Genomic DNA, 20,571 nt, shown 5'->3' with positions numbered 1-20,571 from the left:
CAGAAGTAGTAACTAAAAATACCAAATTTCTCACAAGCAGCCAAATACTCAAGACCCTTCCCCAAGTCAATGGGATGATGGAAGGAGATGCCACATCCTTCCTCGCCTGTCTCCTGACCATGTAGTGGCACTATGGGCTGGAGCAGGGGGTCCTGTGTCCGGTGCAGCTTTCTGGACTTTGCTTGGGCTGGAGACCCCCTAATCCAGGCCATCTTGGCAAGGATGCGCTTGCTGCTCAGCCATCCCCGTTATTTGTTTTCCTTTAGAGTTTTAATTAGTGATATTAAATACTCTAGGTTGGGTCTGTAAAGCCCAGTCTCTTCTGGCAAGCAGGAAAGTCACTTTTTTCTTTTAGGTCCTTTATTTCCTGCTGCTGCTTCCTCTCCATCCTTTGATTTTTTTAAAAAAATGTTTCATAAACCTAATGTGGTTAAAATACATATAGGTGCAATACTTGAAGGTTTTTTTAACATTTTGTAAATTTAAACTTGAAATATGATTATAACAGCAAACTTAAAGAAAGTTTCTGTTTTTTTTCTTAATTGTGTGCTTGGAGGAACTCGTTAGCTTCCAGGCAGAGGCTGGCACAGAGCTTTTCTCCACAGTGTTAGTTCCTAAGTGCCATTTGCAGCCTTGGCTCATCAAGAGCGTCAGGCTGCTCCGAATAGTTCCAGTCTTTACCCAAGTGTTTGTTATTAAGGTGAAGCATGCGCTTTAATCTCGCTTTTAAGTGGATTTTGGGGTCATTTAAGTGGTGATGGCAGTCAGGGCTGTGCTGAAGAACCAGCCGTGCTGGGATGTTCTTATTTTCAGGCCAGGCCTAGGCCCACAGTAGTGGTTCTTGCTGCTTTGAACAGCCCTTGTGATGAGTTTGGGGCTCTAATGCTCTGGCCATGGGTGGTTTTGCTCTCTGGGAGCCGTTGGGGTCTCCGGTGGGGGTTTGGCTGCAAGCATTGATTTGGATCATTTTAATAATCTTTCTAGTACCTCTTTGTGGAAATGATTATATTAATATTGGATTTAAAATCCAAGAGCATGACTGGGGCCTCAATCTTGGATGCTGTACAAGCACACGAAAAATAAGTTAGTTGTGGTGCCAGAGGTGGGCAGATGCGTAGCCCTTACCTGTACCCGGTTCCCAGGGCAGTGAAGAATTCCTCCTTGAAATCCCTCATTTATATTCCTTAATTTCTTAACATAATATTTGGAGGTGTTGTCAAATTTACAACAAACAATTACCTGGAAAGTGGTTCCATCTGGAAAATGAGTTTCAGCTCTTTTCGTGCTGCGTGCTGTATCCAGATCTTCCTGTGATAGCCAGTACAGAGGCACTTCTGCGCCTGTGATGTAAAAATGAAAAATTTGCTGTACTTGCTGAGAGCCTGAGAAGTAATCTGTGCCCTTGTTTTGTAAAATACCTTCCAGCTGTATCAGGAATAGAATAACCATATGTGTAAATTAAATACAAAACTTGATGAAAATACTCACTAAAGAACTGTGGTAGACTTCAGTCACTCATGTAGAGTTCAAGCTTTCCCAGTAATTTTTTGGGGGGAATGTAAAGAGATGTAGAATTTCTTTCCCGCAGGCTCAGAAGCTCCACATGACCATGTTTTTGCTGGTGCAGGCCGTTGTGCAAGGGGGCTCGAGGAGCAGAGAATCCCCTGGGCTCCGGCTCCGCTCTGGCCGTGCGTCGAGGCTGAGTTGAGCTCTGGTGTCTAACTCGCCCTCTCCAAGAGGTTTACAACATTCCCAGCTGTTTCAAGCTTTTTTGTTATTGGAAATAACTGGAATACTTATTCCTAACTTTGGCTTATTATGGATACTTCTATACAGTATATGTCACAGCAACCTCTTTCAGTAAAGTGTGTATCCAACTACACTTTCCTATAGGGATGTGTGTGTGTTTGTGCTTTCTGAAGTCTCAGCTCTAAGATTTCTAGGATTTTTTTGAATGGGAGAGAAGTGGGACTTGGGAGGGGGGAGTCTTTTTTTTTTTTTTTTAAACACCCAGGACAACAAACTAAATCTTGTTTCTTTATTGTTTTATTACATAAACATTTTTAAAATTAAATACTATCTTTTTCCTTTCAATCAAATGATAGTTGCATGAATATATGTTTAAGTCCAACTTTGAAGCAGTCTCCAAGGAAAGAAAGGTGTGTTATTTGCCTGACAAATTCACTTAATGTAAAATCTTAAGAAAACTTTTTTTTTTTTTTTTTCCTCTCTCTAATTTGAGGTGGGATCTTAAGAGCAGCCGTTTGTAGCTCCTCCAACCTCAGCTGCTCCATGGCCCTGCGCGAAACAGCCTGTTGGGAAACGGCGTCTGGAGCGTGCTGTGCTCAGCGCGGGCGTAATGGGCATCCGGGAATGCTGCTGCTGGGTTATGTTTCTCCAAATATACATACATATATATATATATTTACACATATATACATACACACACACATATATATATATATATATATATATGTCTCCATACAGTGCAGCTGTCCTTTCCAGGCGAGTCTCCCCTCCACGCGTGGGAGATGCCCCTCACGGGAGCCGTTTGATGAAGCAAGCTAGTGGTGTACGCGCTAGTAACCTGTTTGGTGCTTTGTAAGAGCACATCAGCCAAAGCAAATGATTTGTCTCCACGCTTGAATAGCTAGTGCTTAATCCTTGATTTGTATTTCAGATGATATTTAGGGACGTCTGTTTTCTGATTTTAGCTTTCTAGGAAGGCTTTTGTTCAGGTGCTCCTAGAAATAGTAGTGTCGTAGCCGGCTTTCTTGTGTGATCACATAGCCAAGGATTTCAGTCCAAACTCTGCAGGAAATAAACCTCTGCATGGGATGTCCTTCACACAGAGACTTAACTTAGATGTTGTGTATTTCTGGAGTGGGTTGTTCTTCATCCAGGTCTCCCATAGATTCCCAACACCTTCGTGATGACTTTGCTGGCACATCCTGAACTGGAGGTAGGTTGTTGCTGCTGGCTCTGGATCAGGGGTCTTTCAATCACTTTAAGCCAGGGCTGTATGGGACAGTCAGGGCTTGTAGCAGGTGAGTCATTTCGATCCTCTTCAGGAGTCAGACCAGGTGACCAGGAGGTTGGAGTCTGGAGGTCTGTCACCAATGGACCACCTGAGAGTGAAGCAAGCTGAAAGTAGGGGTTTTTCTATCTGTTCTTCTGTCCTACTCTCCTTACATCCTATTCAGGACATAAGCGGTTCATGTTTTCTGCAACTAAAAATGTGTCATTTTATGGTTTACTGGAAGCTCAAGTATTGTTTCCTTAAATGTTCGATTAGATAATTAAAGGGATTTATAGGTGAAGAATTGTTCCATGCAGAGCTGAGCTGATGCTGCAGTCTGGTGAACACCTTTTGTCAGCTCTGCAAATGATGATCTTGCTTCTCTGCCGTTTGTGTTTCATCCTGCATTTCTGCAGCACTGGGGATGATGTTGTTACTGTCTTTAATCCTCTTCTGTTTTGTCTTGTACCAAAGGCCTAAACTGCTGGCTTGAAACAACTTCTTTTTCCTCCAGCACCAGTGTCATTTTGGGTTTGAAAACTGTCTGCTTCTGCCTATTTTCCTACTCACTCACGTTATATTTAACAATAAATAAACCCTATATCCATACATGTTATGATTACTATATTATCTGTACTTAATTCTCAAATGCATTAATTTTAGAACTGCAAGCTAAGAGTGCCTTGGAATATTTTATAGCGGTAGCTTTATTTGATTTTTTGATTATTATTTTTATTTATTTATTTGTAATTTAAGAAAAGGACACTGTTACTCTCTTCCACCTTTAGAACAGCTGCGGTTGGCTGAAATCATTTTGCATTCTCCAAAATCTCATCCCGTGATTATTTTTGCGTTGTTTTCTCCTAGCCGATGAAGTTGAGCTAAACAAGCAGCTTTATGCTCGGGAAGAGGAGGTGTCAGTGCTGCAGTTGGGTGTTTGTGCCATATCTTCATTACTGACACGGGTATCTCCACCCACCTGGGCCCGATGCAATGCACTTGGGTCATTGCTTTTTTCTTTGATTTATTGCTAAAATATCAGAAGCAGGATTTTGTTGTGTTTTATTGTTTGTGGTTATTGAGTTACTAGTAAGTAAATAAGAGTTGTTAGCAGCTGGGAGAAGCTAAGAAGAAAACTAGCAAAGAGCTCAAGAGCCCCGAGCCCTTCGCCCGGGCTGGGGCTTCTGGTTGCTGTTCGAGTTGCTTGTTTTTCCCCCAAACTTACCTTCACCAAAACAATATGTGTTTCGTTGCGGTTAAGCTGTTCTGTGTTTGAGCCCTCAATCCCTCTTTCCATTTTTAAAAAGTCAATTTTGGAGCCTGTTTTCAAATTGTGGTGTTTTCTTGCAAGATTAGATTGTACCTCTATGACAGAGCTCAGTGCTTTAGTGCAGTGTAATTGGGGAAATACTAAACGACACTGACCTCATTTCCTTTAGAACAATGAAAATTAATAGTTTCACGTTTTATTAGGCTGATATTCCAGATGTAGTGTACATTTAATTAAGTGTAGTTTCCTTTTGGTTATGGTATGTGTATCTGCTTTTTGTCGCAAATTCTTTCTAGTTTTACAGTTTTCCACATGTTTTCTTTCACCATTTATGATTTTTTCAAAGCGGAGCTATAAGGATTTAAATCACTTTAGCATGCAGCAAAACAGTTCCCATTCAAACAATAAACGCCATTTTAAAAAGCCTTTAGATCTTCTGTCACTTCATAAATATAAATGTATAAAAACATTATGCAGTTGTAGTGCCCACCTGCTAATTAAATGCAGATTTCCTCAAACTTGTTTTAAAATCTGCTTATTTGTTTCAACTCTGTCTCTGTTCAGAATACATATGGCCCTTGTGAAACTAATTATGCTTACGGAGCAGCTGTTAAATTTAGTGCAACTAATTTTATCCAATATTTTACATTTTAATTGATTACCTGTGAAGAAATTAGCAAATTAACACTTATTGCACAGTAACTGAATGGGCTTTTATGGAGACTTTCAATTTTTACAAGTGGACTAAGTGTTGATGGAATAAAGACATTTCTTAGGATTTTTAGATAGGAAAGTTATTGGCGAGCCTTGATTATCTGGTGTGAGAATTTAGGGATCCGAGTGATGCCAAGCATCTGTGTGTTCTGTAACTTAGACATGAAAAGCAGATTGGAAAGTAATAGCTTTTCACAGAATTTCGGTAACATATGGGCTTATCTGGATCTAAGGGCTCTTTGAAGAGCTTTGAACTTGACTAAATGACTTAACCTTTGGCTCGGTGGGTGGGTGGGTGCTGGGGGAAGGGGTGCGCGTGCGGCCGGGCGCTCCGGCTCCGCTCCGGCTTCTCCTCCGGTGCTTCCATAATTTGAACGCTTTGGGACTTGCTTGACTACTAATAATTGGCGGGTTTTTTCTTCTTTTTATTTTTCTTCATGTCTAGAATAGAAAACCTTTATTTTCCTACTGGATCTTTGGGCTTTTATACTTGTTTTTCTGAAGGCTTCTTGGCTCAGATGACTTGTTATAACTCCATAAAGTTATATCTTTATTTACTGCTCCGTACATAAATATATAAATACATTGAGTGCTTCACAGTAAAATACAGGCAAATTCTGCTCAGCTACCCATGGAAATGTCGTGCAACTTCTTATGCACAAAGCAGACTAAATTTGCTGCTCTAATTTTCACTGTAGGAAATTATTTTTATTTCTAACTCTCAGCTCCCAGGCTCAATTGGCAGTACATTTAATGCAATGCGATGCATCATTTTTCTTACTGGTCTCTATCTTAATTTTTTAATTATCCGTGGTCATCGTGTAGTAGCGAAAGGTCGGTGGCCTTGTGCCCGCGCTTGTCAGACGTGATCTAAATGCTGAGCTTTCATCATTCAAATTCTGCAGCCAATGCAGAAAAGTGGCTGTTGGAAAATGAATGTTACATTTTTCCTCAAAAGAAAGAAAGGCAGAAGAAAGAGCAAAAAAATTAGGTAGATGGTCATACCCATTGCAGAGTCAAAGACCTGAAGGTGAAAGCGTTCCAGACTTGTTTTTAAATATTAAAGCTTGATTTTGTCTTGGCATTTCCAGGATGATAGGTGTTAATGTTGTCACTTACTGTTTCCCAGTGGTTTGAGACAGACCAGGTTAAATGGGAAGAAGCCACAACTTCCCTGGATGTTTCTGTTGTCACCTGGCTGAACCTCGCTTGCGGTGTCGCACAATTACGCTTGAATTATATTGACAGATTTTAATTAGCCTGCCATATAAGGAGAGTTTGGAGCCTCCATCAAGATCGGAGGAAAATTAGGTGGGTGTTGGATACCAAGGGTCTTGGAGCAGGTGGATATAAGGGGGAACTGAAGTGGTAGTTTGTGTCGGGCTGCTTACGAGTAAAATGAAAACGCAGCACGAGCGTGGACTACGCACACGCAGCGTGTGTGTCTTATACGTATGTTTGGTGGGAGGGTGGCGTGTAACCGGCAACGTAACCCCCCTGCCCCAGGCAGGTGCCCTTGGCTTGGGCACCAGGGTGCTTGGCGATTTCTCCTGGTGGCTTTTGATGCGTTTTTGTGGTCTTTTGTTGCCTTCCGAATACTAGTGTAAGGCATTGGGTACCTCTCTCTTGTTGCTATGGATCTAATCTCTTCAGCTTCACTTATGTAATGATTCCGAACTCTGATGACTAGATAAACTCGTACACTTCCTTTTTTTCTGTTTAATGTGTTTGGCTTTCTTCTTTTAACCTCTTTGGTGATTACATCTTACTGCATTTTTTTGAATGACAAAGTGAGTCTCTTCATTCATTGGTCAGGCCCTCCTTAAGCATTTAATAAAGACTGGGGAAACACCAACCTTAATTCATATATTTGTTTTCAGCTGAATGCAGGGAAAACCAGTTTGTTGGCAAAAATCATTGCCCTTTTTTCCTAAGTGTTTTATGGTTCCCGCTTGCCCCTTTGAGACTTGCTCTCAGGACTTGTCATGTTTTCATGCCCTGAAGAGGCAGATCATGCATCCGAGCAAGCATTCTATGATTCTATGATTAATTTCAGGTAACTGTGGCTTTTGAGTTGGTCATTGCTCATCATGGTTTCCTGGGGCACTTCACCGAGAGCCGGAGCTCCCTCCAGCGCTGCTGTAGCCGAGAGCAAGAGGACTGGGCTCCTGCTGCCCCAGCTCTGCAGCTCTTGCAAGGTTTATGGCTGCTGCAGTCTTGCAGTTTTAGAAGTATTGCTGACAGAAGTTATTTTTATCATGAGATGCAATTGTTTGAGATTTATGTTGCAAATAGTTTTATTCTGCCATCTTATGCCTGTTGTCTTTAAGTATGCAGTCTCTGTGTTTTATTTCCACAAAGTGTGGCAGAATTATATAATGTGACTCAACTCTTAAATCACTTCACTAAACTGTTCTGTTAAGCAAATAACTGTAAGAACTGACACCTTATGCTTGAGAGGTCCTGTATGACTATCTTTTTCTCACAGGCTAACAGAAAACCTGAATTAGAGTTTGAGATGCATCTTAAATTCATTAACAAAATTATATTTTGTGGTTGCCCAGGTTGGCTTGGCTTTCCTTCTCTTAGGAGACTAGCTTGTGAAGGAAAAATGTTAATACAAGGTAAACATTTTCCAAAATAATCCTGGTTGTGTGGCACTGGAGCACAAGGATCTGTCCCAGGTACAGGAATTAGCTGGAGGATGCAAGTTTCACTCGTGCCCTGGACACTAATGGGCTGGGGATGTTAGTTATTCCCTTCTGGTTTCCTCAGTTTTCCCCTGATCACTTTGTTCCTGTCCCTCCTTTCCTAATTCCGAGACTGAGGTTAGTATCACTCTCTGGATTTCCAGAGTGGTGGTAATTGCTATGTGCAGTATAGATACTCTATAAATAAATAACTAAAGCTCAGTGTTGTTTATAAGCCTTGAAGGTTGAGCAATGCTTAATAATCGCTCTATGTTAATGAGTTTTATTGAGTGCAAAAGAGCAAACATGAGAACAGGGACAACCTCTGTAAGGAAAATGTTTATCAGTGTGTTTCTTGTTAGGAATACACAGTTGCTAATCTGAGAGAGCACGTTTATTTTGTGTTTTTTAATGTCCTTCTATGCTTAAATTATACCTGCACTTTATTTTGCTTAGACGTGAACAAATAGAAATCTCGCACTTGGGCATCCACCTGGCGTAAATGGAATTTGTGGTTCCTTGCAATTGCAAAGTGTAGCTCGGAAAGCAGAAATATGGATCGGGGCTGTGAAGGTCCAAGCTTTCCAGGCACAGGCAGCGTTGGCTTCTTGGGTATCCCTCGTCTGTGGCGAGCGCTGAGGGGAGCGCTGGGAGCACTGGGCACTGGGGGTGCCGACGGGAGCGCTGAGGGCGCTGAGGGGAGCGCTGGGCACTGGAGTGCTGAAGGGAGCGCTGAGGGGAGCAGCGGGCGCGCTGAGGGGAGCACTGGGCACTGGAGTGCCGACGGGAGCGCTGAGGGTGCTGAGGGGAGCGCTGGGCACTGGGGTGCCGACGGGAACGCTGAGGGTGCTGAGGGGAGCACTGGGCACTGGGGTGCTGAAGGGAGCGCTGAGGGCGCTGAGGGGAGCACTGGGCACTGGGGTGCCGACGGGAGCGCTGAGGGTGCTGAGGGGAGCACTGGGCACTGGGGTGCCGACGGGAACGCTGAGGGCGCTGAGGGGAGCACTGGGCACTGGGGTGCTGAAGGGAGCGCTGAGGGTGCTGAGGGGAGCACTGGGCACTGGGGTGCCAAAGGGAGCGCTGAGGGTGCTGAGGGGAGCACTGGGCACTGGGGTGCCGAAGGGAGCGCTGAGGGCGCTGAGGGGAGCAGGGAGTGCGCTGAGTGCCCTGAGAAGAGCGGCGGGCGCTGGGCGCGCTGAGGGCGCTGAGGCGCCATCTTGCCTCGCGCGGGCCCGGAGGGCACTGCACATCACTGCCCGTGCCCAGCAACCCGCGGCTGCAGAACAGAACGGCTCCTTTTGGCTGTGGTGACGCAATAAAATCCATTTTGAGACAGAAAATGTTCTGTAGTTACTAATATACCACACGCTTAAGCGGTAATGTGATCCGTGCCCGAGAATAGGACATATTGGGTTGCAGGAGATGCCATCTGCTGAAGGAAATGTAAGACGGGGGTTGTGACCCCCAGCCACGCTGAAGGGAATAGGGATGTTAACCCCGGAGCGCTGGACAAACTCCAGATTCAATAGCAACATTCTTCCCAAATTGAATTTATAGCTTCATCTGGGTGTGCTATTCTTTGCTGCTTATTCTGTTGCTGGGCTTTATTAAACAGTTGTTGCCTCTTACCTTGTGTGATCTTTTGTACATGAGCCTGCTTTTAAAGGCTTTGGGGGGTTTGCAGTCCAAGACGTCCTAAACATTTTTTTTATATTATTTAATAAACATGCACACTCTAAAATACTCTCAGTACTTAATGAAACTTTTTGTTGAGGTGCCTTCAGGACTTTTATGAAGATGTGCAATGGAACAGGAACAAATGGAAGCCTGAATGGCTGTTTTCATAAATATGTGGTGTTTGTAGCTACCTTTAAAATGTTTGTTGCTAAATCTTTAATGATGTTACACAATAATAAATTTTTAAAAAATCCAAAAGAAATACGGGATTCACGAAAGGTGTTTTCAGCTATGAATATGAGCAGTCATATTGTAATACTACTTGATCTTTTTTCACTCAAGTATATGAGTGCCAGCCCATTTGTTGCAGAGCAGTGGAACCTCGTTGAGAACGGCGAATCCTCTGGCCACGTAGGGACTTGGAGGCCGCGCTCGTGGGCCTCCGGCACGCCGTGTTTCCAGCCTGAATCCCTTGTGAAGGGCTGGTGGAACCGCCGGTGCTGCGAGCCAAAGCTACGGGTTTGGCCGTCTCACTCGTATTGTCCTGATTTTGCTGGCATGCAATTGCTTTTATTGGTAACTCGTTAAGTATTTGACAAGTTAATTTGACTTGATTTAAAGAATGTTCAGGAAGGAATTCCCGTCCTTCTCCAGTAGCTCTAATAACTGCTTCCTTCACACCTATTGTATAGGACTGTGTAGGGCAGTGTAATTCATTCTGTAGCCTTCCTTCTGAGGCAGCACACTTCGAATTCAGCCATAATTCTTTTTATTCTTTGAAAAAAAAAAAAAAAAGGTAGGTTTTTTGTTTAAAAATATTAATTAGAAAAATCTGTTTTCTAAATAGTTGGACTATATATAACAAATCTAAATACAATGACAGTGGAAAAATGTATGATTGCTAAATCTTAATACTATGGATTTTGTGTAGATCACGATCAAGACCTCGTCAACGATCTTATAGTCGAAGTAGTGAAAGATCCGGGCCTAGGAGAACTCATAGCGGGTCTCGTGAAAGAGAACGGCGTAAAGGCAGAGAGAAAGAAAAAGTAAGAGAGAAAGAGAAAGGCAAAGGCAAAGAGAAGGAGATATATGGCGCAAAGCTTGGGTAAGTGAAACGACGAATAATGTAACTATAATGCTATCAAGGCATGACTTAGTGTTCTTCAACATTTTTGATAATTAATGACTTTCTAGTATCTGATACTTTGTATAAATTTAATGGAATTATTTCAAATTTTTGAATCACGTGATTCTTTGTGTTTTTAAATCCTGAAATCTGTCATTATAGTAAAGTAAATGATGGTTTAATTTACCATTCATTTTTCCCTTGCTTTGCAAATAATCTAAATGACTTTTCTTCAATTGATTAATATAAATTATTTTCTAATGCAAAATAACCCCATTTTAAGGAAAATATGAGACCTACTGGGAGGTAAGATGACAATTCCTGTGAAGGGATTGTTTTTCATTGTGTTTATTTTTTTCTTCCAATTTGTAAGTCGATAGAAGTTTCTGTTGGGCTTCATTTGTAAGTGTAGTTGTATTAGAAGTACTGGTTCTGAGTGATTGATGGGCTGTGTTTCCAAGTGCAGTCAGCCTAACTTTTATTTTAAATTTCTTGGGCTGATTTTTACTTCTGCAGATTTCAGATCAGATGGTTTGTGTATTTACCTCTGGTTTTATATATCTTGAGCTCCTGCAACCTTTACTGTGTTGTTCAGCCTTTCTGTGTTTATATGAATGGATTCCAAAGGGAAAGGCCACTGACGTGTTGAATATCCTTCATGAATTGCCCAGTGGTTGATTCCCTCTGAAACTTTCAATGGCTCTGTGTGGAGCAGCATCCTACACCCACGTTTGTGGAGGTTCTCACAGTTACTTGCTTGGTTACGTGCTGCGTTCTCTGCTTAGTTCCCGAGATGATGTTACCCACTTGTCTGTGGTTCTAGTCCTCATTACGTAGATCTGCAGGGTTAGTGGCTTAAATGTATTTTCCTGTTTGCAGTGCATTACTTAAACTGCTTGGAGCTCCTTGGGTAGTGCCTTGCGTTCAAGTTAAGAGACTTCTCCCTTTCTACTAGACCCTGTGGAGTTATTTGCCTGTTCTCGTTGTTGATGTTTACACTGGATGCTACTGAGAGCTTGATGAAGACGGAGCCTCTGAGGTGTTTGCAGTGTGTCTAAGTCATAAATGAGATGCTGCCTGCTTACTTAGCTGGTGCTTGCATATATGTTAATATTTCTGGAAGACTTGAGAAGAAATGTGAATGGGCAGCCAAAATTATTATTATTATTATTAATTGAAGTAAATTTTTAGATCTCAGAAGAGGGAAGGAATCCAAGCACATAATGCTCAGGGTGGGTGAGCTTTTCTGGACTTCGTGTAAAAGCACATCTTAAATCATGCTGGGATATATTGTGGTGTTTTATTAGCATACTGCCTGCCTTTATGTCCTTTTATAATAAAGATCAATATTAGATTGCTGTAGGAGGATCTTGGAAGCGCACGGAGTTTTTTGGAAGCAAGCAATTTATTTACCTTTATATTTTGAAGTTACAGAATTGCTTATGCTAAATCTGAAAACAAAATGCCCTGTTTGGGTCCCTTCCAAGGTAATTAGGACAAAGAGTCCGAGTGATAATAGTCCCATGCGATGAGCTCAGTCCCTTTTCCCCGGAGCCAGGTCCTGCTCGGCAGCCTTTGCCATTGAGGCTCCTCCTTGGAGCGTTATTAGTCTGCAAAATGAGATACGCCACAACGAGGTTGATATAATCTGCGCTTCATAAACTTTTCTGAGGAGGCCGTGTTCTCCAGTTTAATCAAAGAGTGATCAAAGTATATCTGTGCAGAGAATATGGATCTGAGAAGCTTTTTCCTTTTGCAGTGATTTGTCATTCCGCGGATTTAGACTGTATCAGCACCGCGGTGCTGTTTGCTAAAGGCTTTGGGAACCGCCGCATCTCAGTGCCCAGAGAGGACAGAGCTCTCTGCTGCACTTGCTATTTGATTCTGAGCTTCTCAGTAGTTCAATATTAATGCAATATTAACTACACAATTAATGGTCTGCTGCATGTTGTGTTCTGGGCTCAAGTAAGAGGGAAGTAGTAACTCCCTGTTTTCCTTGCTGAACGTCTGTGTGTGTAGGAACAAGGGGAGTTAGGGTCGTCTTTGCCTGATGTAGGCACTAGGAGAATGGGGTAAGGTCGGATGTTGTATAGCTGCATTTTTTTTTTACAAGATTTCCTCAAAGCTGCTAAGTTCCCAGCTTCCTTTATAGCTCTCCTAGCTTTATAGCTCTTTCTAGGTACGTATTGTGCTGGTGCGGGGCCAAGTTGGGCCAGGGTGCACCACGCCAGCTGCCTTGAGCCCGGGTCTGTCTTTCTGGCCTTGGCCGTCCACGGAGAGCAGGAAAATAAACCTTCTGGAATACACACCTTCATATACATTTGGAATGTATTTATTGAAAGGTGCTTTAAAGTGAAAACAAAGATCTCCCTGAAGCAGAGTTGTCAGAAGACGGACCGTGCGTTATCTCTGCCAGCTGACTTGGTGCTTCCAGCTTCCTGGAAAGGAAGGGATTTGGGGCCAAAGCCCTGAAGCCCCTTCCTTCCTTCTTCCTTGACGTAGGTGCGTTGCTTGATGGCTCCAGCTCTTTGTGTAGTGACTGAGCTGGTGATATTAGGAGAGTCGGAGCGCCAGCTCTGTCTCTGGAAAGTCAGCACTTACTGCGGTGTACTTAAGCCTTCGTTAGTGCTTACCGAAGGGGATAGCAGGAGGAGGAGGATGGTTTGATGAAGATGCCCTCCGCACGTCCTGCTGTGGGAGAGGGTAACTCCTGGCCACCATGAGCCAAGTGCCTGGGGGAGCACCAACACTTTTGATTCCCTGCTGTCCGGAAGGAACTGGATATCGCGTGCAAGCCAGAAGGTACCAAAACCATCGGTGTTTTGTCAGAATTCAGCAGAAGACCCGTGTTCCTGGAAACCCACAAAACTGGGTAAATAACTGTTTTAGGGAACATGGATGGTGAGAAGTAGGAACCAAACCTCAAGAGCCTAAGAGCACTGACCAGTTTTGGAATTTTTTCCTACTGTGCTCCATAGGCCATGTAAAAAAAATACATGTATTTCCACTGCTGCTCCCCCAAATCTTCTCATTCATTCCAGTCTTTAAAATGAGACTAAAGAAATCAAAGTGAAATAATGAGTGAGGCCCCTGAGCTTCAGTTAGTCTTCACTACTTGAGTCTCTACTTGTAGCGTATGTATTAAGTCCAATTTTTCAATCTAAAAAAGTCCAGTCCAACATGGATTAGCACAAAACACCATTTTAGCCAGTTACTAAAACAGTTAAACTGTATATTTTTGTCTTAGTTATTTTTTTTCCTGGTTTATGCTTCCTGCTATGAGAAGGAAGCTTTGACTTGTACTTCTCAAAGATGACAGTGGTACTTTGTAGAGCTGTTGAAGCGATTGGAGAGCTTGGGGAAGGCGGGAAGGATCCCGTTTATCTCCCCTCCTGGGCACAGGAAGCCTTTGGTGTGGTTCTTGCTGCCGTTGCTGCGTGTTTTCTTACCTTCCCCATGAGGTGAAATCTCAGAATGGATTTTTGTGTTGCCAGCACAGTGATTGTCTGGTGTAAGTAGTTATATCTTTGAGACTTAACTGAAGTGGAGGGTCCAAATGCAATTTTCCCTCTCATAAAGAGTAAATGTTTTTTATTTGCTATGGCTTGTGCTAACTGCCATGTTAACTTGCTCCCCTGTGCTTGGGCTGGGAATGTTTCTAGACATAAGGGGAATGGCTGTTGGTGTTTTCAGATCAGAGCAATTTTAAGTTCCTTGAAAACATACTTTCTTCACCATAAAAATCTCGGAAGAGATTTCAGGTGAAAAACCTCCTGGTCTGGTCACGTCGGCTCGGCCTCCTTGGCATCCTTCCTGCTGGGGAAGATTCCTTGGGGCTGAGTGCTGAACTTCTTGAACGTTGGACGAGCATCAGCTATTTCATGGAGACGGGCTGTGCTACAGGCATAGCAAAACAGCTGAGCTCTTTTGTTCTTGCAATCTGAAATGTTTTAGGGGATATACTATTTGTTCAGCCATTACGGGGAGATACTGTGGTAACAGCTGCTTTGAATTTCGGTTGGGAAGCTCATTTGCAGCATCTGACAGTACTCGGTGAGGGGGAAAAAATCTGAATGTTAAGAGTGGTCTATCAAGCTCTGGAATAGTTTTGTACTCACTTTAAAGATAAAGCAGTGTGCATCCAGCAAGCATTACAACAGTATTCCATATATATTCATAAAGAAAAAGATGACCTGTCTTTCAGATTATCAGGTTTATTTCATTTTTACTGAAAAATCTTTTTGTGGCAGAGCTGATGATGAGTGGATAGCAAGCCATGTGCTTCACTCTTTATCCAAGCACTGCAGCACTACTTGCTTCCCCCCACGTTACAGGAGAGCTGAACTAACCCGTTGCTTTTGCTGCTTCTTGCACTTTTGTCTCCTAATCTCATGGCTTGTCGCAGAGGTTGTCGGAACACTGTTTGCTCCTTCTTTTATTTTGTATTTCTGTGGCAATGCATGAGAGAAGGAGCTTTGCTGCCTGGAAGGATATAAAGAAATAGAAATCAATCAATAGTGTGGCTTTCTCTGCAGAGCAGTTGCCAGCGTTTCCCAAGGGAAAAGCGCTCGCTTGGCCTCGCAGCCTTTTCTCTTCGTCCTGTCTGAGGCCACTGTTTCAGATCAAACCTGCCTGTCGACACGAGCAGCGCCGGTGTCGCGGCGTCACCCTGGCTGAGGAGCAGCATCACCGTGTGTGGGAAGTGCCACCGGTGCCCGCGACCGCGCTGGGCTCCTCCATTCATCCTTCCTCCAAGATGTGCCCACGGATCACGCGGGAAGCCGAACTGGAACCGAGGAAGGGAGGAGCAGTCTGCGTGTTGGGATGCACTATCGCGTTCTGTCAGCTCTGCAAAATGTTATAATATGTAGCAGACATCTGGTGTCTAGTTCTTACCAATAAGTTCTAGTCTAGTGATTTTCTTTTATTAAATTTTTGGGTTCTGGAAAAAAAAAGAACTTCAGATTTCCCCACCACCACCCAGTGGTTTATCAGCTCCTATATTTTGTTGCCCAATTTCCTATTTTTCTTCTGGCAGTTGCATTATTTTCCCCCCTGCAAAAGCAAATGTTATGTGACAGTGTACCCTCCAGGCAAAAAAAAAACCCAAAATCTTGTTGGCTATTTGGCAAAACTGAGCTGCATGAAGTTCCAGAGATGAACTTTTGCTTAAAAGTAATCCTGGGAAACTGTTTTTTATTATAGAAGCCTTTCTTGTAGCAATAACTTCTGTCCCAGGAAAACAGGGTAAGACACTGATAGCTGATGATCGTTCAAGCTCTCATTCACTGCTGTGTTTAGAAAAGGTAAGTTATAGATGAGCAAAATAGCCTAATCCTGTAACATCACGAAGTAGCACCTGAGCTCTGCAGGAAGCTTCCTGTTGGAAGAGGTTCAAGCTTCTGTTCTTTCAAATACTTTTTGGTGGCATCTCTGAGCAGATTTTGGCCTGTGTACCATTTCCCTCTCGAAATGAAGCAATTTTAGCTTGTGTTCTCTGACATTATTTTGCATATATGTAAGTTGTTTTATCTGGGCTTCTCTTGGATCAGCCTCAAGTCAGGTTCTGGCTAATGCCAGAACATAATTTTAATTTTGTGCACTACTGGGATAGCTTCTTGTTGCGATGTTGGAGCCTCCTGGCATCTGCCACACACGTTTCTTTCCTCCTTTATTCCTCCCCTTATGACTTGTTTTAAGAAATGTTGAAGCTCCTTGGAGCAACAGCAATTTTTTTCCTCAAAAAGAACCAGAGCCCTTCCTCGATGATGGTTTCTGCGTGGTTCCCATGGGCTCCATCTCCGGACCTTCCCTCCCAGGTTTCTGTTGCTTTTGGAGCTTTCCCGTTTGGAGCTTTTCCCGTTCTTGGTCGCGTGGGGTCTGAATTACTAAAACAGAACCAGCTCCCGGATGCCCAAGCCTGTGACACCAGGGACTGGATAAAAATGCCTTGAGGACTGCTTAGGTGGCTTAAAAACATTCCTGGGGTGCTGATTTGACATGAGTATTCGGACTCCAGCTTAGTCTTATATCCACAGTGTGTTTTGGGGGTTTAATACTTTAATTGTATTTTAATTGTATGGCTTTAAGTCCCTGTTCCAGCGCGTGTCCTTGCTAAGGTGGTGGGAAATACTTTCTCTAATATTTCTAAAAGTACCAGGTATTTCTAGAGTAGGCTGTTTCCAGTCTAACAGCATCGTGGTTCGATTGCACTATCAGCACTTGACTAGTTGTGGAAAGCTCTCTTGGTTGTTCTGAAAACAGATTTATTCTTGCTTGTGAGCTTTCAAAGTATGTTTTTAATGTATTTTTAAAAAAAAAATCTTAGCTCTTCTCTTAAAGATTAGTGTGAACAGAAAACAAGCTGTGTGCTGGTAATCTTCAGGTGTGGATGTTCTCAAAAATTAAGTCTTTTCTGGTAGTGATTTCCTTAAGCAGAAAAACAGCTGCAGCACTTTTGTACAGCAGCTGCTTATCAAGCAACCACACTGGTCTCCCCTTGATGCTTTTTGACTCCGTTTGGTTGAAAACAACGTGTGGAGGTGCTGTAGCCGGCCCCTATGGACATGCTTGTGAGTGTGGCTGTTGAAATCCCGGCTGCTTTGGAGTGGGAAGGTTCTGGAGTTCGGTGGGATGGGATTTTACTAAGTGCTGTTCAGTGTTGAACATGGTCGGAAGTGCGAGACTTGCTGGCTTCAATCACCTTCCCTAGTTCTGGTTCCTAGCTTCCATAGGAGCAGAACCTGGAGTGGTTTTGACAGGATTTAGTGGAGTGAAGGAGTCGCTCTGAGGAGGGAGGAGCAGTGCTGGGCCTGAAGGAGGTGGCTGTGTCATTCCCAATGCTTGGCAAGGTTGGCCGTGCTCCTCATGGGAGCGAGTCCTCACCTCCTGAAACACTTTGGCAGGAGTCACGGAGCTGAAAAGCCTGTCTTAAAAGATACATTTTTCTTCCTTTTAACCCTGTATTTCAATTCTTTAAATTCCCTGAGCTCCTTCCACATAGGGACCCCTTTTTGGTAGCACTCATCTGAGCGCTCGCCCCATTTTCCTCCCCGTGTCCAGGCCCGGCAGGACACAAGCGGAGAACTGGGAACGTTGGGTTCCTCGGGCCTCACCGGGCGCCCTCGGAGCTCCTTGTGCCCCCTTCCTCGCGGTGCTTTCACTGATGCTAATTTTCTGCTATTTGCATACAGGTTATGGAGTTGTGCGGCGCAGAGCGCGCTCAGAACCCCTTTAAAGTGTCTGCTCGGATCAAAGGCGGGCTGTGAGAGCTGTTGTCTGACACCAAGCTGTGTGCTGTTGTTTTCATTAAACATTTATCATACTTCCAATGTGACAGCAGGCAACTTTGTGCCGAGGTAACATGTTTTCATGCAAAATTTATTGAAAAAGACGAGACGTTGTAAAGAGATCTTGTTGCCTTTCACCAGTGGCGAAGGGTAAGTGTTTGATTGGGAAGAAAGGGACCTTTAGCACGTGGTGGTGTTCGTTAAGGAGGAGGACTGCGAAGCGCTGCTTGCTTTCGCTAAGCAAATAAATGCATCTGAAACTGTGGCTTATTTTGAGAATTTTTACCCTGTCAGTTCACATGAACTTTTTCTCGTTTTTCTTAAGCTGCTTTTAACAATGGACCATTGTATTTCCAGAACAATAGCCATGGTTGGCATTTTTAAAACAAATGTTAACATGCTATTAGCAAATGTTAATAGTAGGGGCTGCTCCATGCTGTTTCCTTGACTCTGTGTGTGCCACCAGACAGTCCTGAGCTTTGCCATCAAAGTTGAGAATTAGAAGGGCAGCTTCTACGTTATAAAGCACAGAATTTTGACAAAATCTGAAGGGGAAGATAGTGGCCTAGTCTGAAGTAGCATTTTGTTGATTAAATATTGTTCATACTAAGGAATGCTTCCTTCTTGCAGTGTTTTTTGCTTGTTCTGAAGCACTTGTGTTGTAAACTGTTTTTTTCAGATTGCAAGCAGAGGGTTTACCCCCTCCTTTAAAAAGCAGGATCGTCCAGGGCCTGAAGGTCGCACTTATTTAGGGAAGTGGCCATGATTAATAGAAAGCGAGTATTAAGAAATAAATAGGCAAAGACGGAGAAAAGTGCAAGAGTTCTGTTTCACTTAGCATTTTCTTACTTAGGGTGCTATGTAATGTGTTTTTAATAGAATATTGGAATCTGTTTTTCAAGTTCTCTGTTTTCACTTGTATTGAAAAAAAAATGTCTCTTTGCAAGCCATGGATGGTGACTGGTAGTAACTTTTCTATTTTTGCAAGCAGAAACATGTTTCTGCCATTTCATTGGAGTGTTTTTGTTCTCTCAGACTACTTTTAATGGATGTTGAAGGCCAGCTGAGATCAAAAGGATGATGCTGGTGCAGTTTTTCATTTCATCGCTAATAGCAAGGTGATAAACATACACCCTTTCTATTTCCTGTTATTCGGTATTAAACTACCTCCATTTATTTCTTAATTCTGAAATTGAGAAAAACTTCTGGAGACTAATAAATATTTTCTGGCTGTTAAAGTGTAAGAAAATAGGATATTTTTATTAGAAAATAGTAAATAGTTGCAATGCAGGAGGAATCCGCAACTACTTTTGTTTTAGTGGCGAATAAAGTGCCCTGCCAGGTCAAAAAAAAAAAAACAAACAAAAATCTTTTCTATGTATAGAGAGGGCTACATCAAAATAATATAAAGGGCTGTGAAGCCTCCCCCAGGCAAGGGGCACTGGGCTCGCCGCGGGTTGGGAGCGATTCCCCGGCGCAGCGGGATCGCGAGGAGCCCTTAGACAATCTGAACCACTGGTCGTTTATCCCTCTTCGTACTGTGCGTTGCAACGGAGATGGCTCCCGATACCAGTAAAACGTTCGTGTTTATCTGATCCAATTACGCACACGCTGGCTCCAAAATATAATCCCTGTAGTTGCTGGCCTAAGGTACTTGTGAGTTGAGTCATCTCTGTTCTCTTACAAATGGGGTTTTGTCACACTGCCACTGATTCTGTCACTCTAAGACCTTCTCTTTATGTGACAAGCTACATTTACCAAGTGGCAGAAATGGGCAAATGCAGATTGATGCTCAGGGTGCTTCAGTGGCTGCTTAATTTGCTCTGTTCTCCCTCATTCACAACTTTTAAGTATGTGGATGGTCTGTAGAACTACACCGAAGAGCTACGTGTGGTGTAAGTACATTAAGTTGGGTTTTCCTTTTGAAGCCTTAAATGGCAAAAATGGCACACTTAAAGTTTTGACTTTTCTAATAAAGTAGAAGAATTGCTGCTGGACTGGAACCTTGCATGCCGTGTTTCAACCTTGGCCATGGTGGCGCTGAGTTATACGCACCCAGAAGTAGGTGCTTGTAATGAATATTGCTTGGAGGGGAATGAATAGTGTCACTAGTAAAATACTCTGTTGAAAAGCAGTGCATATTGTGGCCATCTCCCATATTAAACCCAGTAATTTGTAGGAACTTCTTTAAAATCTGTTTAAAACTAGAGTGTGTGTTTTGAAAGCTGGGAGTAAATTATTTCAGTACTGTGTTGGAAAATAATTTAAGTGCCTCTATGAGAGTTTTCTTTGTTCTTCTGTCAGAGGGGGAAGAAAAAAATCTTTCCTTAATCCCAGTGTTTTTATTTTCAGTGTCTGGACTAAATTATTTGGACTTTTAAACAGCTACAGTCCCACTGCTGAGAGGTTGCCATAAGAAAGCTTCAAGATGCTCGACAGTACTTGGTAGTCACAGTAATTTACTGCTGCCACTTCTTGAAGAATAGCAGAGAGAGACCCTAAAAAGTTAGGACTAGTTGGTTCCCATTATGTGGCCGGGGCGATCTTTGCCAGCTCCATTGCTTTGGTTCCTTGCAGAGGGAGCTTTCGAGGATCCTGGGATGTGCTGTTGAGGCAGGAGAGCCCTTTTTCCAGGAATGAAAAGGAAACAAAACTCTTCTCCTTTAGCTACTTGTGCCAGGAGCACGTGGGTTGTCCCGGCCTCTGCCCAAAGGCTGGAAGTCGCTTCCCCTCTCGAGCTGGGAGTGAGGAGGTTCCGTGTCGTTCCTCCTTCCCGCCTGCCT

At 43.2% G+C, this 20,571-nt stretch overlaps 1 protein-coding gene across 2 annotated transcripts in view; it reads left to right on the top strand.

Annotated features, from left to right (window-relative positions):
• RSRC1 (arginine and serine rich coiled-coil 1) overlaps positions 1-20,571 on the top strand; it is a 106,786-nt gene that overhangs the window by 18,724 nt on the left and 67,491 nt on the right. Inside the window, exon 3 of one of the 2 annotated variants that reach the window (XM_010227348.2) lies at positions 10,302-10,478. The exons of the other annotated variant lie outside the window; for it this stretch is intronic. Coding sequence (XP_010225650.1) covers positions 10,302-10,478 — 177 coding nt within the window. The remainder of the gene's footprint in view (positions 1-10,301; positions 10,479-20,571) is intronic. 2 annotated transcript variants of the gene reach the window in all.

Source organism: Tinamus guttatus, unplaced genomic scaffold, assembly GCF_059628265.1.
Source record: "Tinamus guttatus ecotype Peru unplaced genomic scaffold, ASM5962826v1 Tinamus_guttatus_pri_ptg000376l, whole genome shotgun sequence".
In the NCBI taxonomy this organism is placed as follows: domain Eukaryota; kingdom Metazoa; phylum Chordata; class Aves; order Tinamiformes; family Tinamidae; genus Tinamus; species Tinamus guttatus.
Note: the sequence above shows the minus strand (reverse complement) of the source record. Positions and strands in the feature narration are given on the sequence as shown.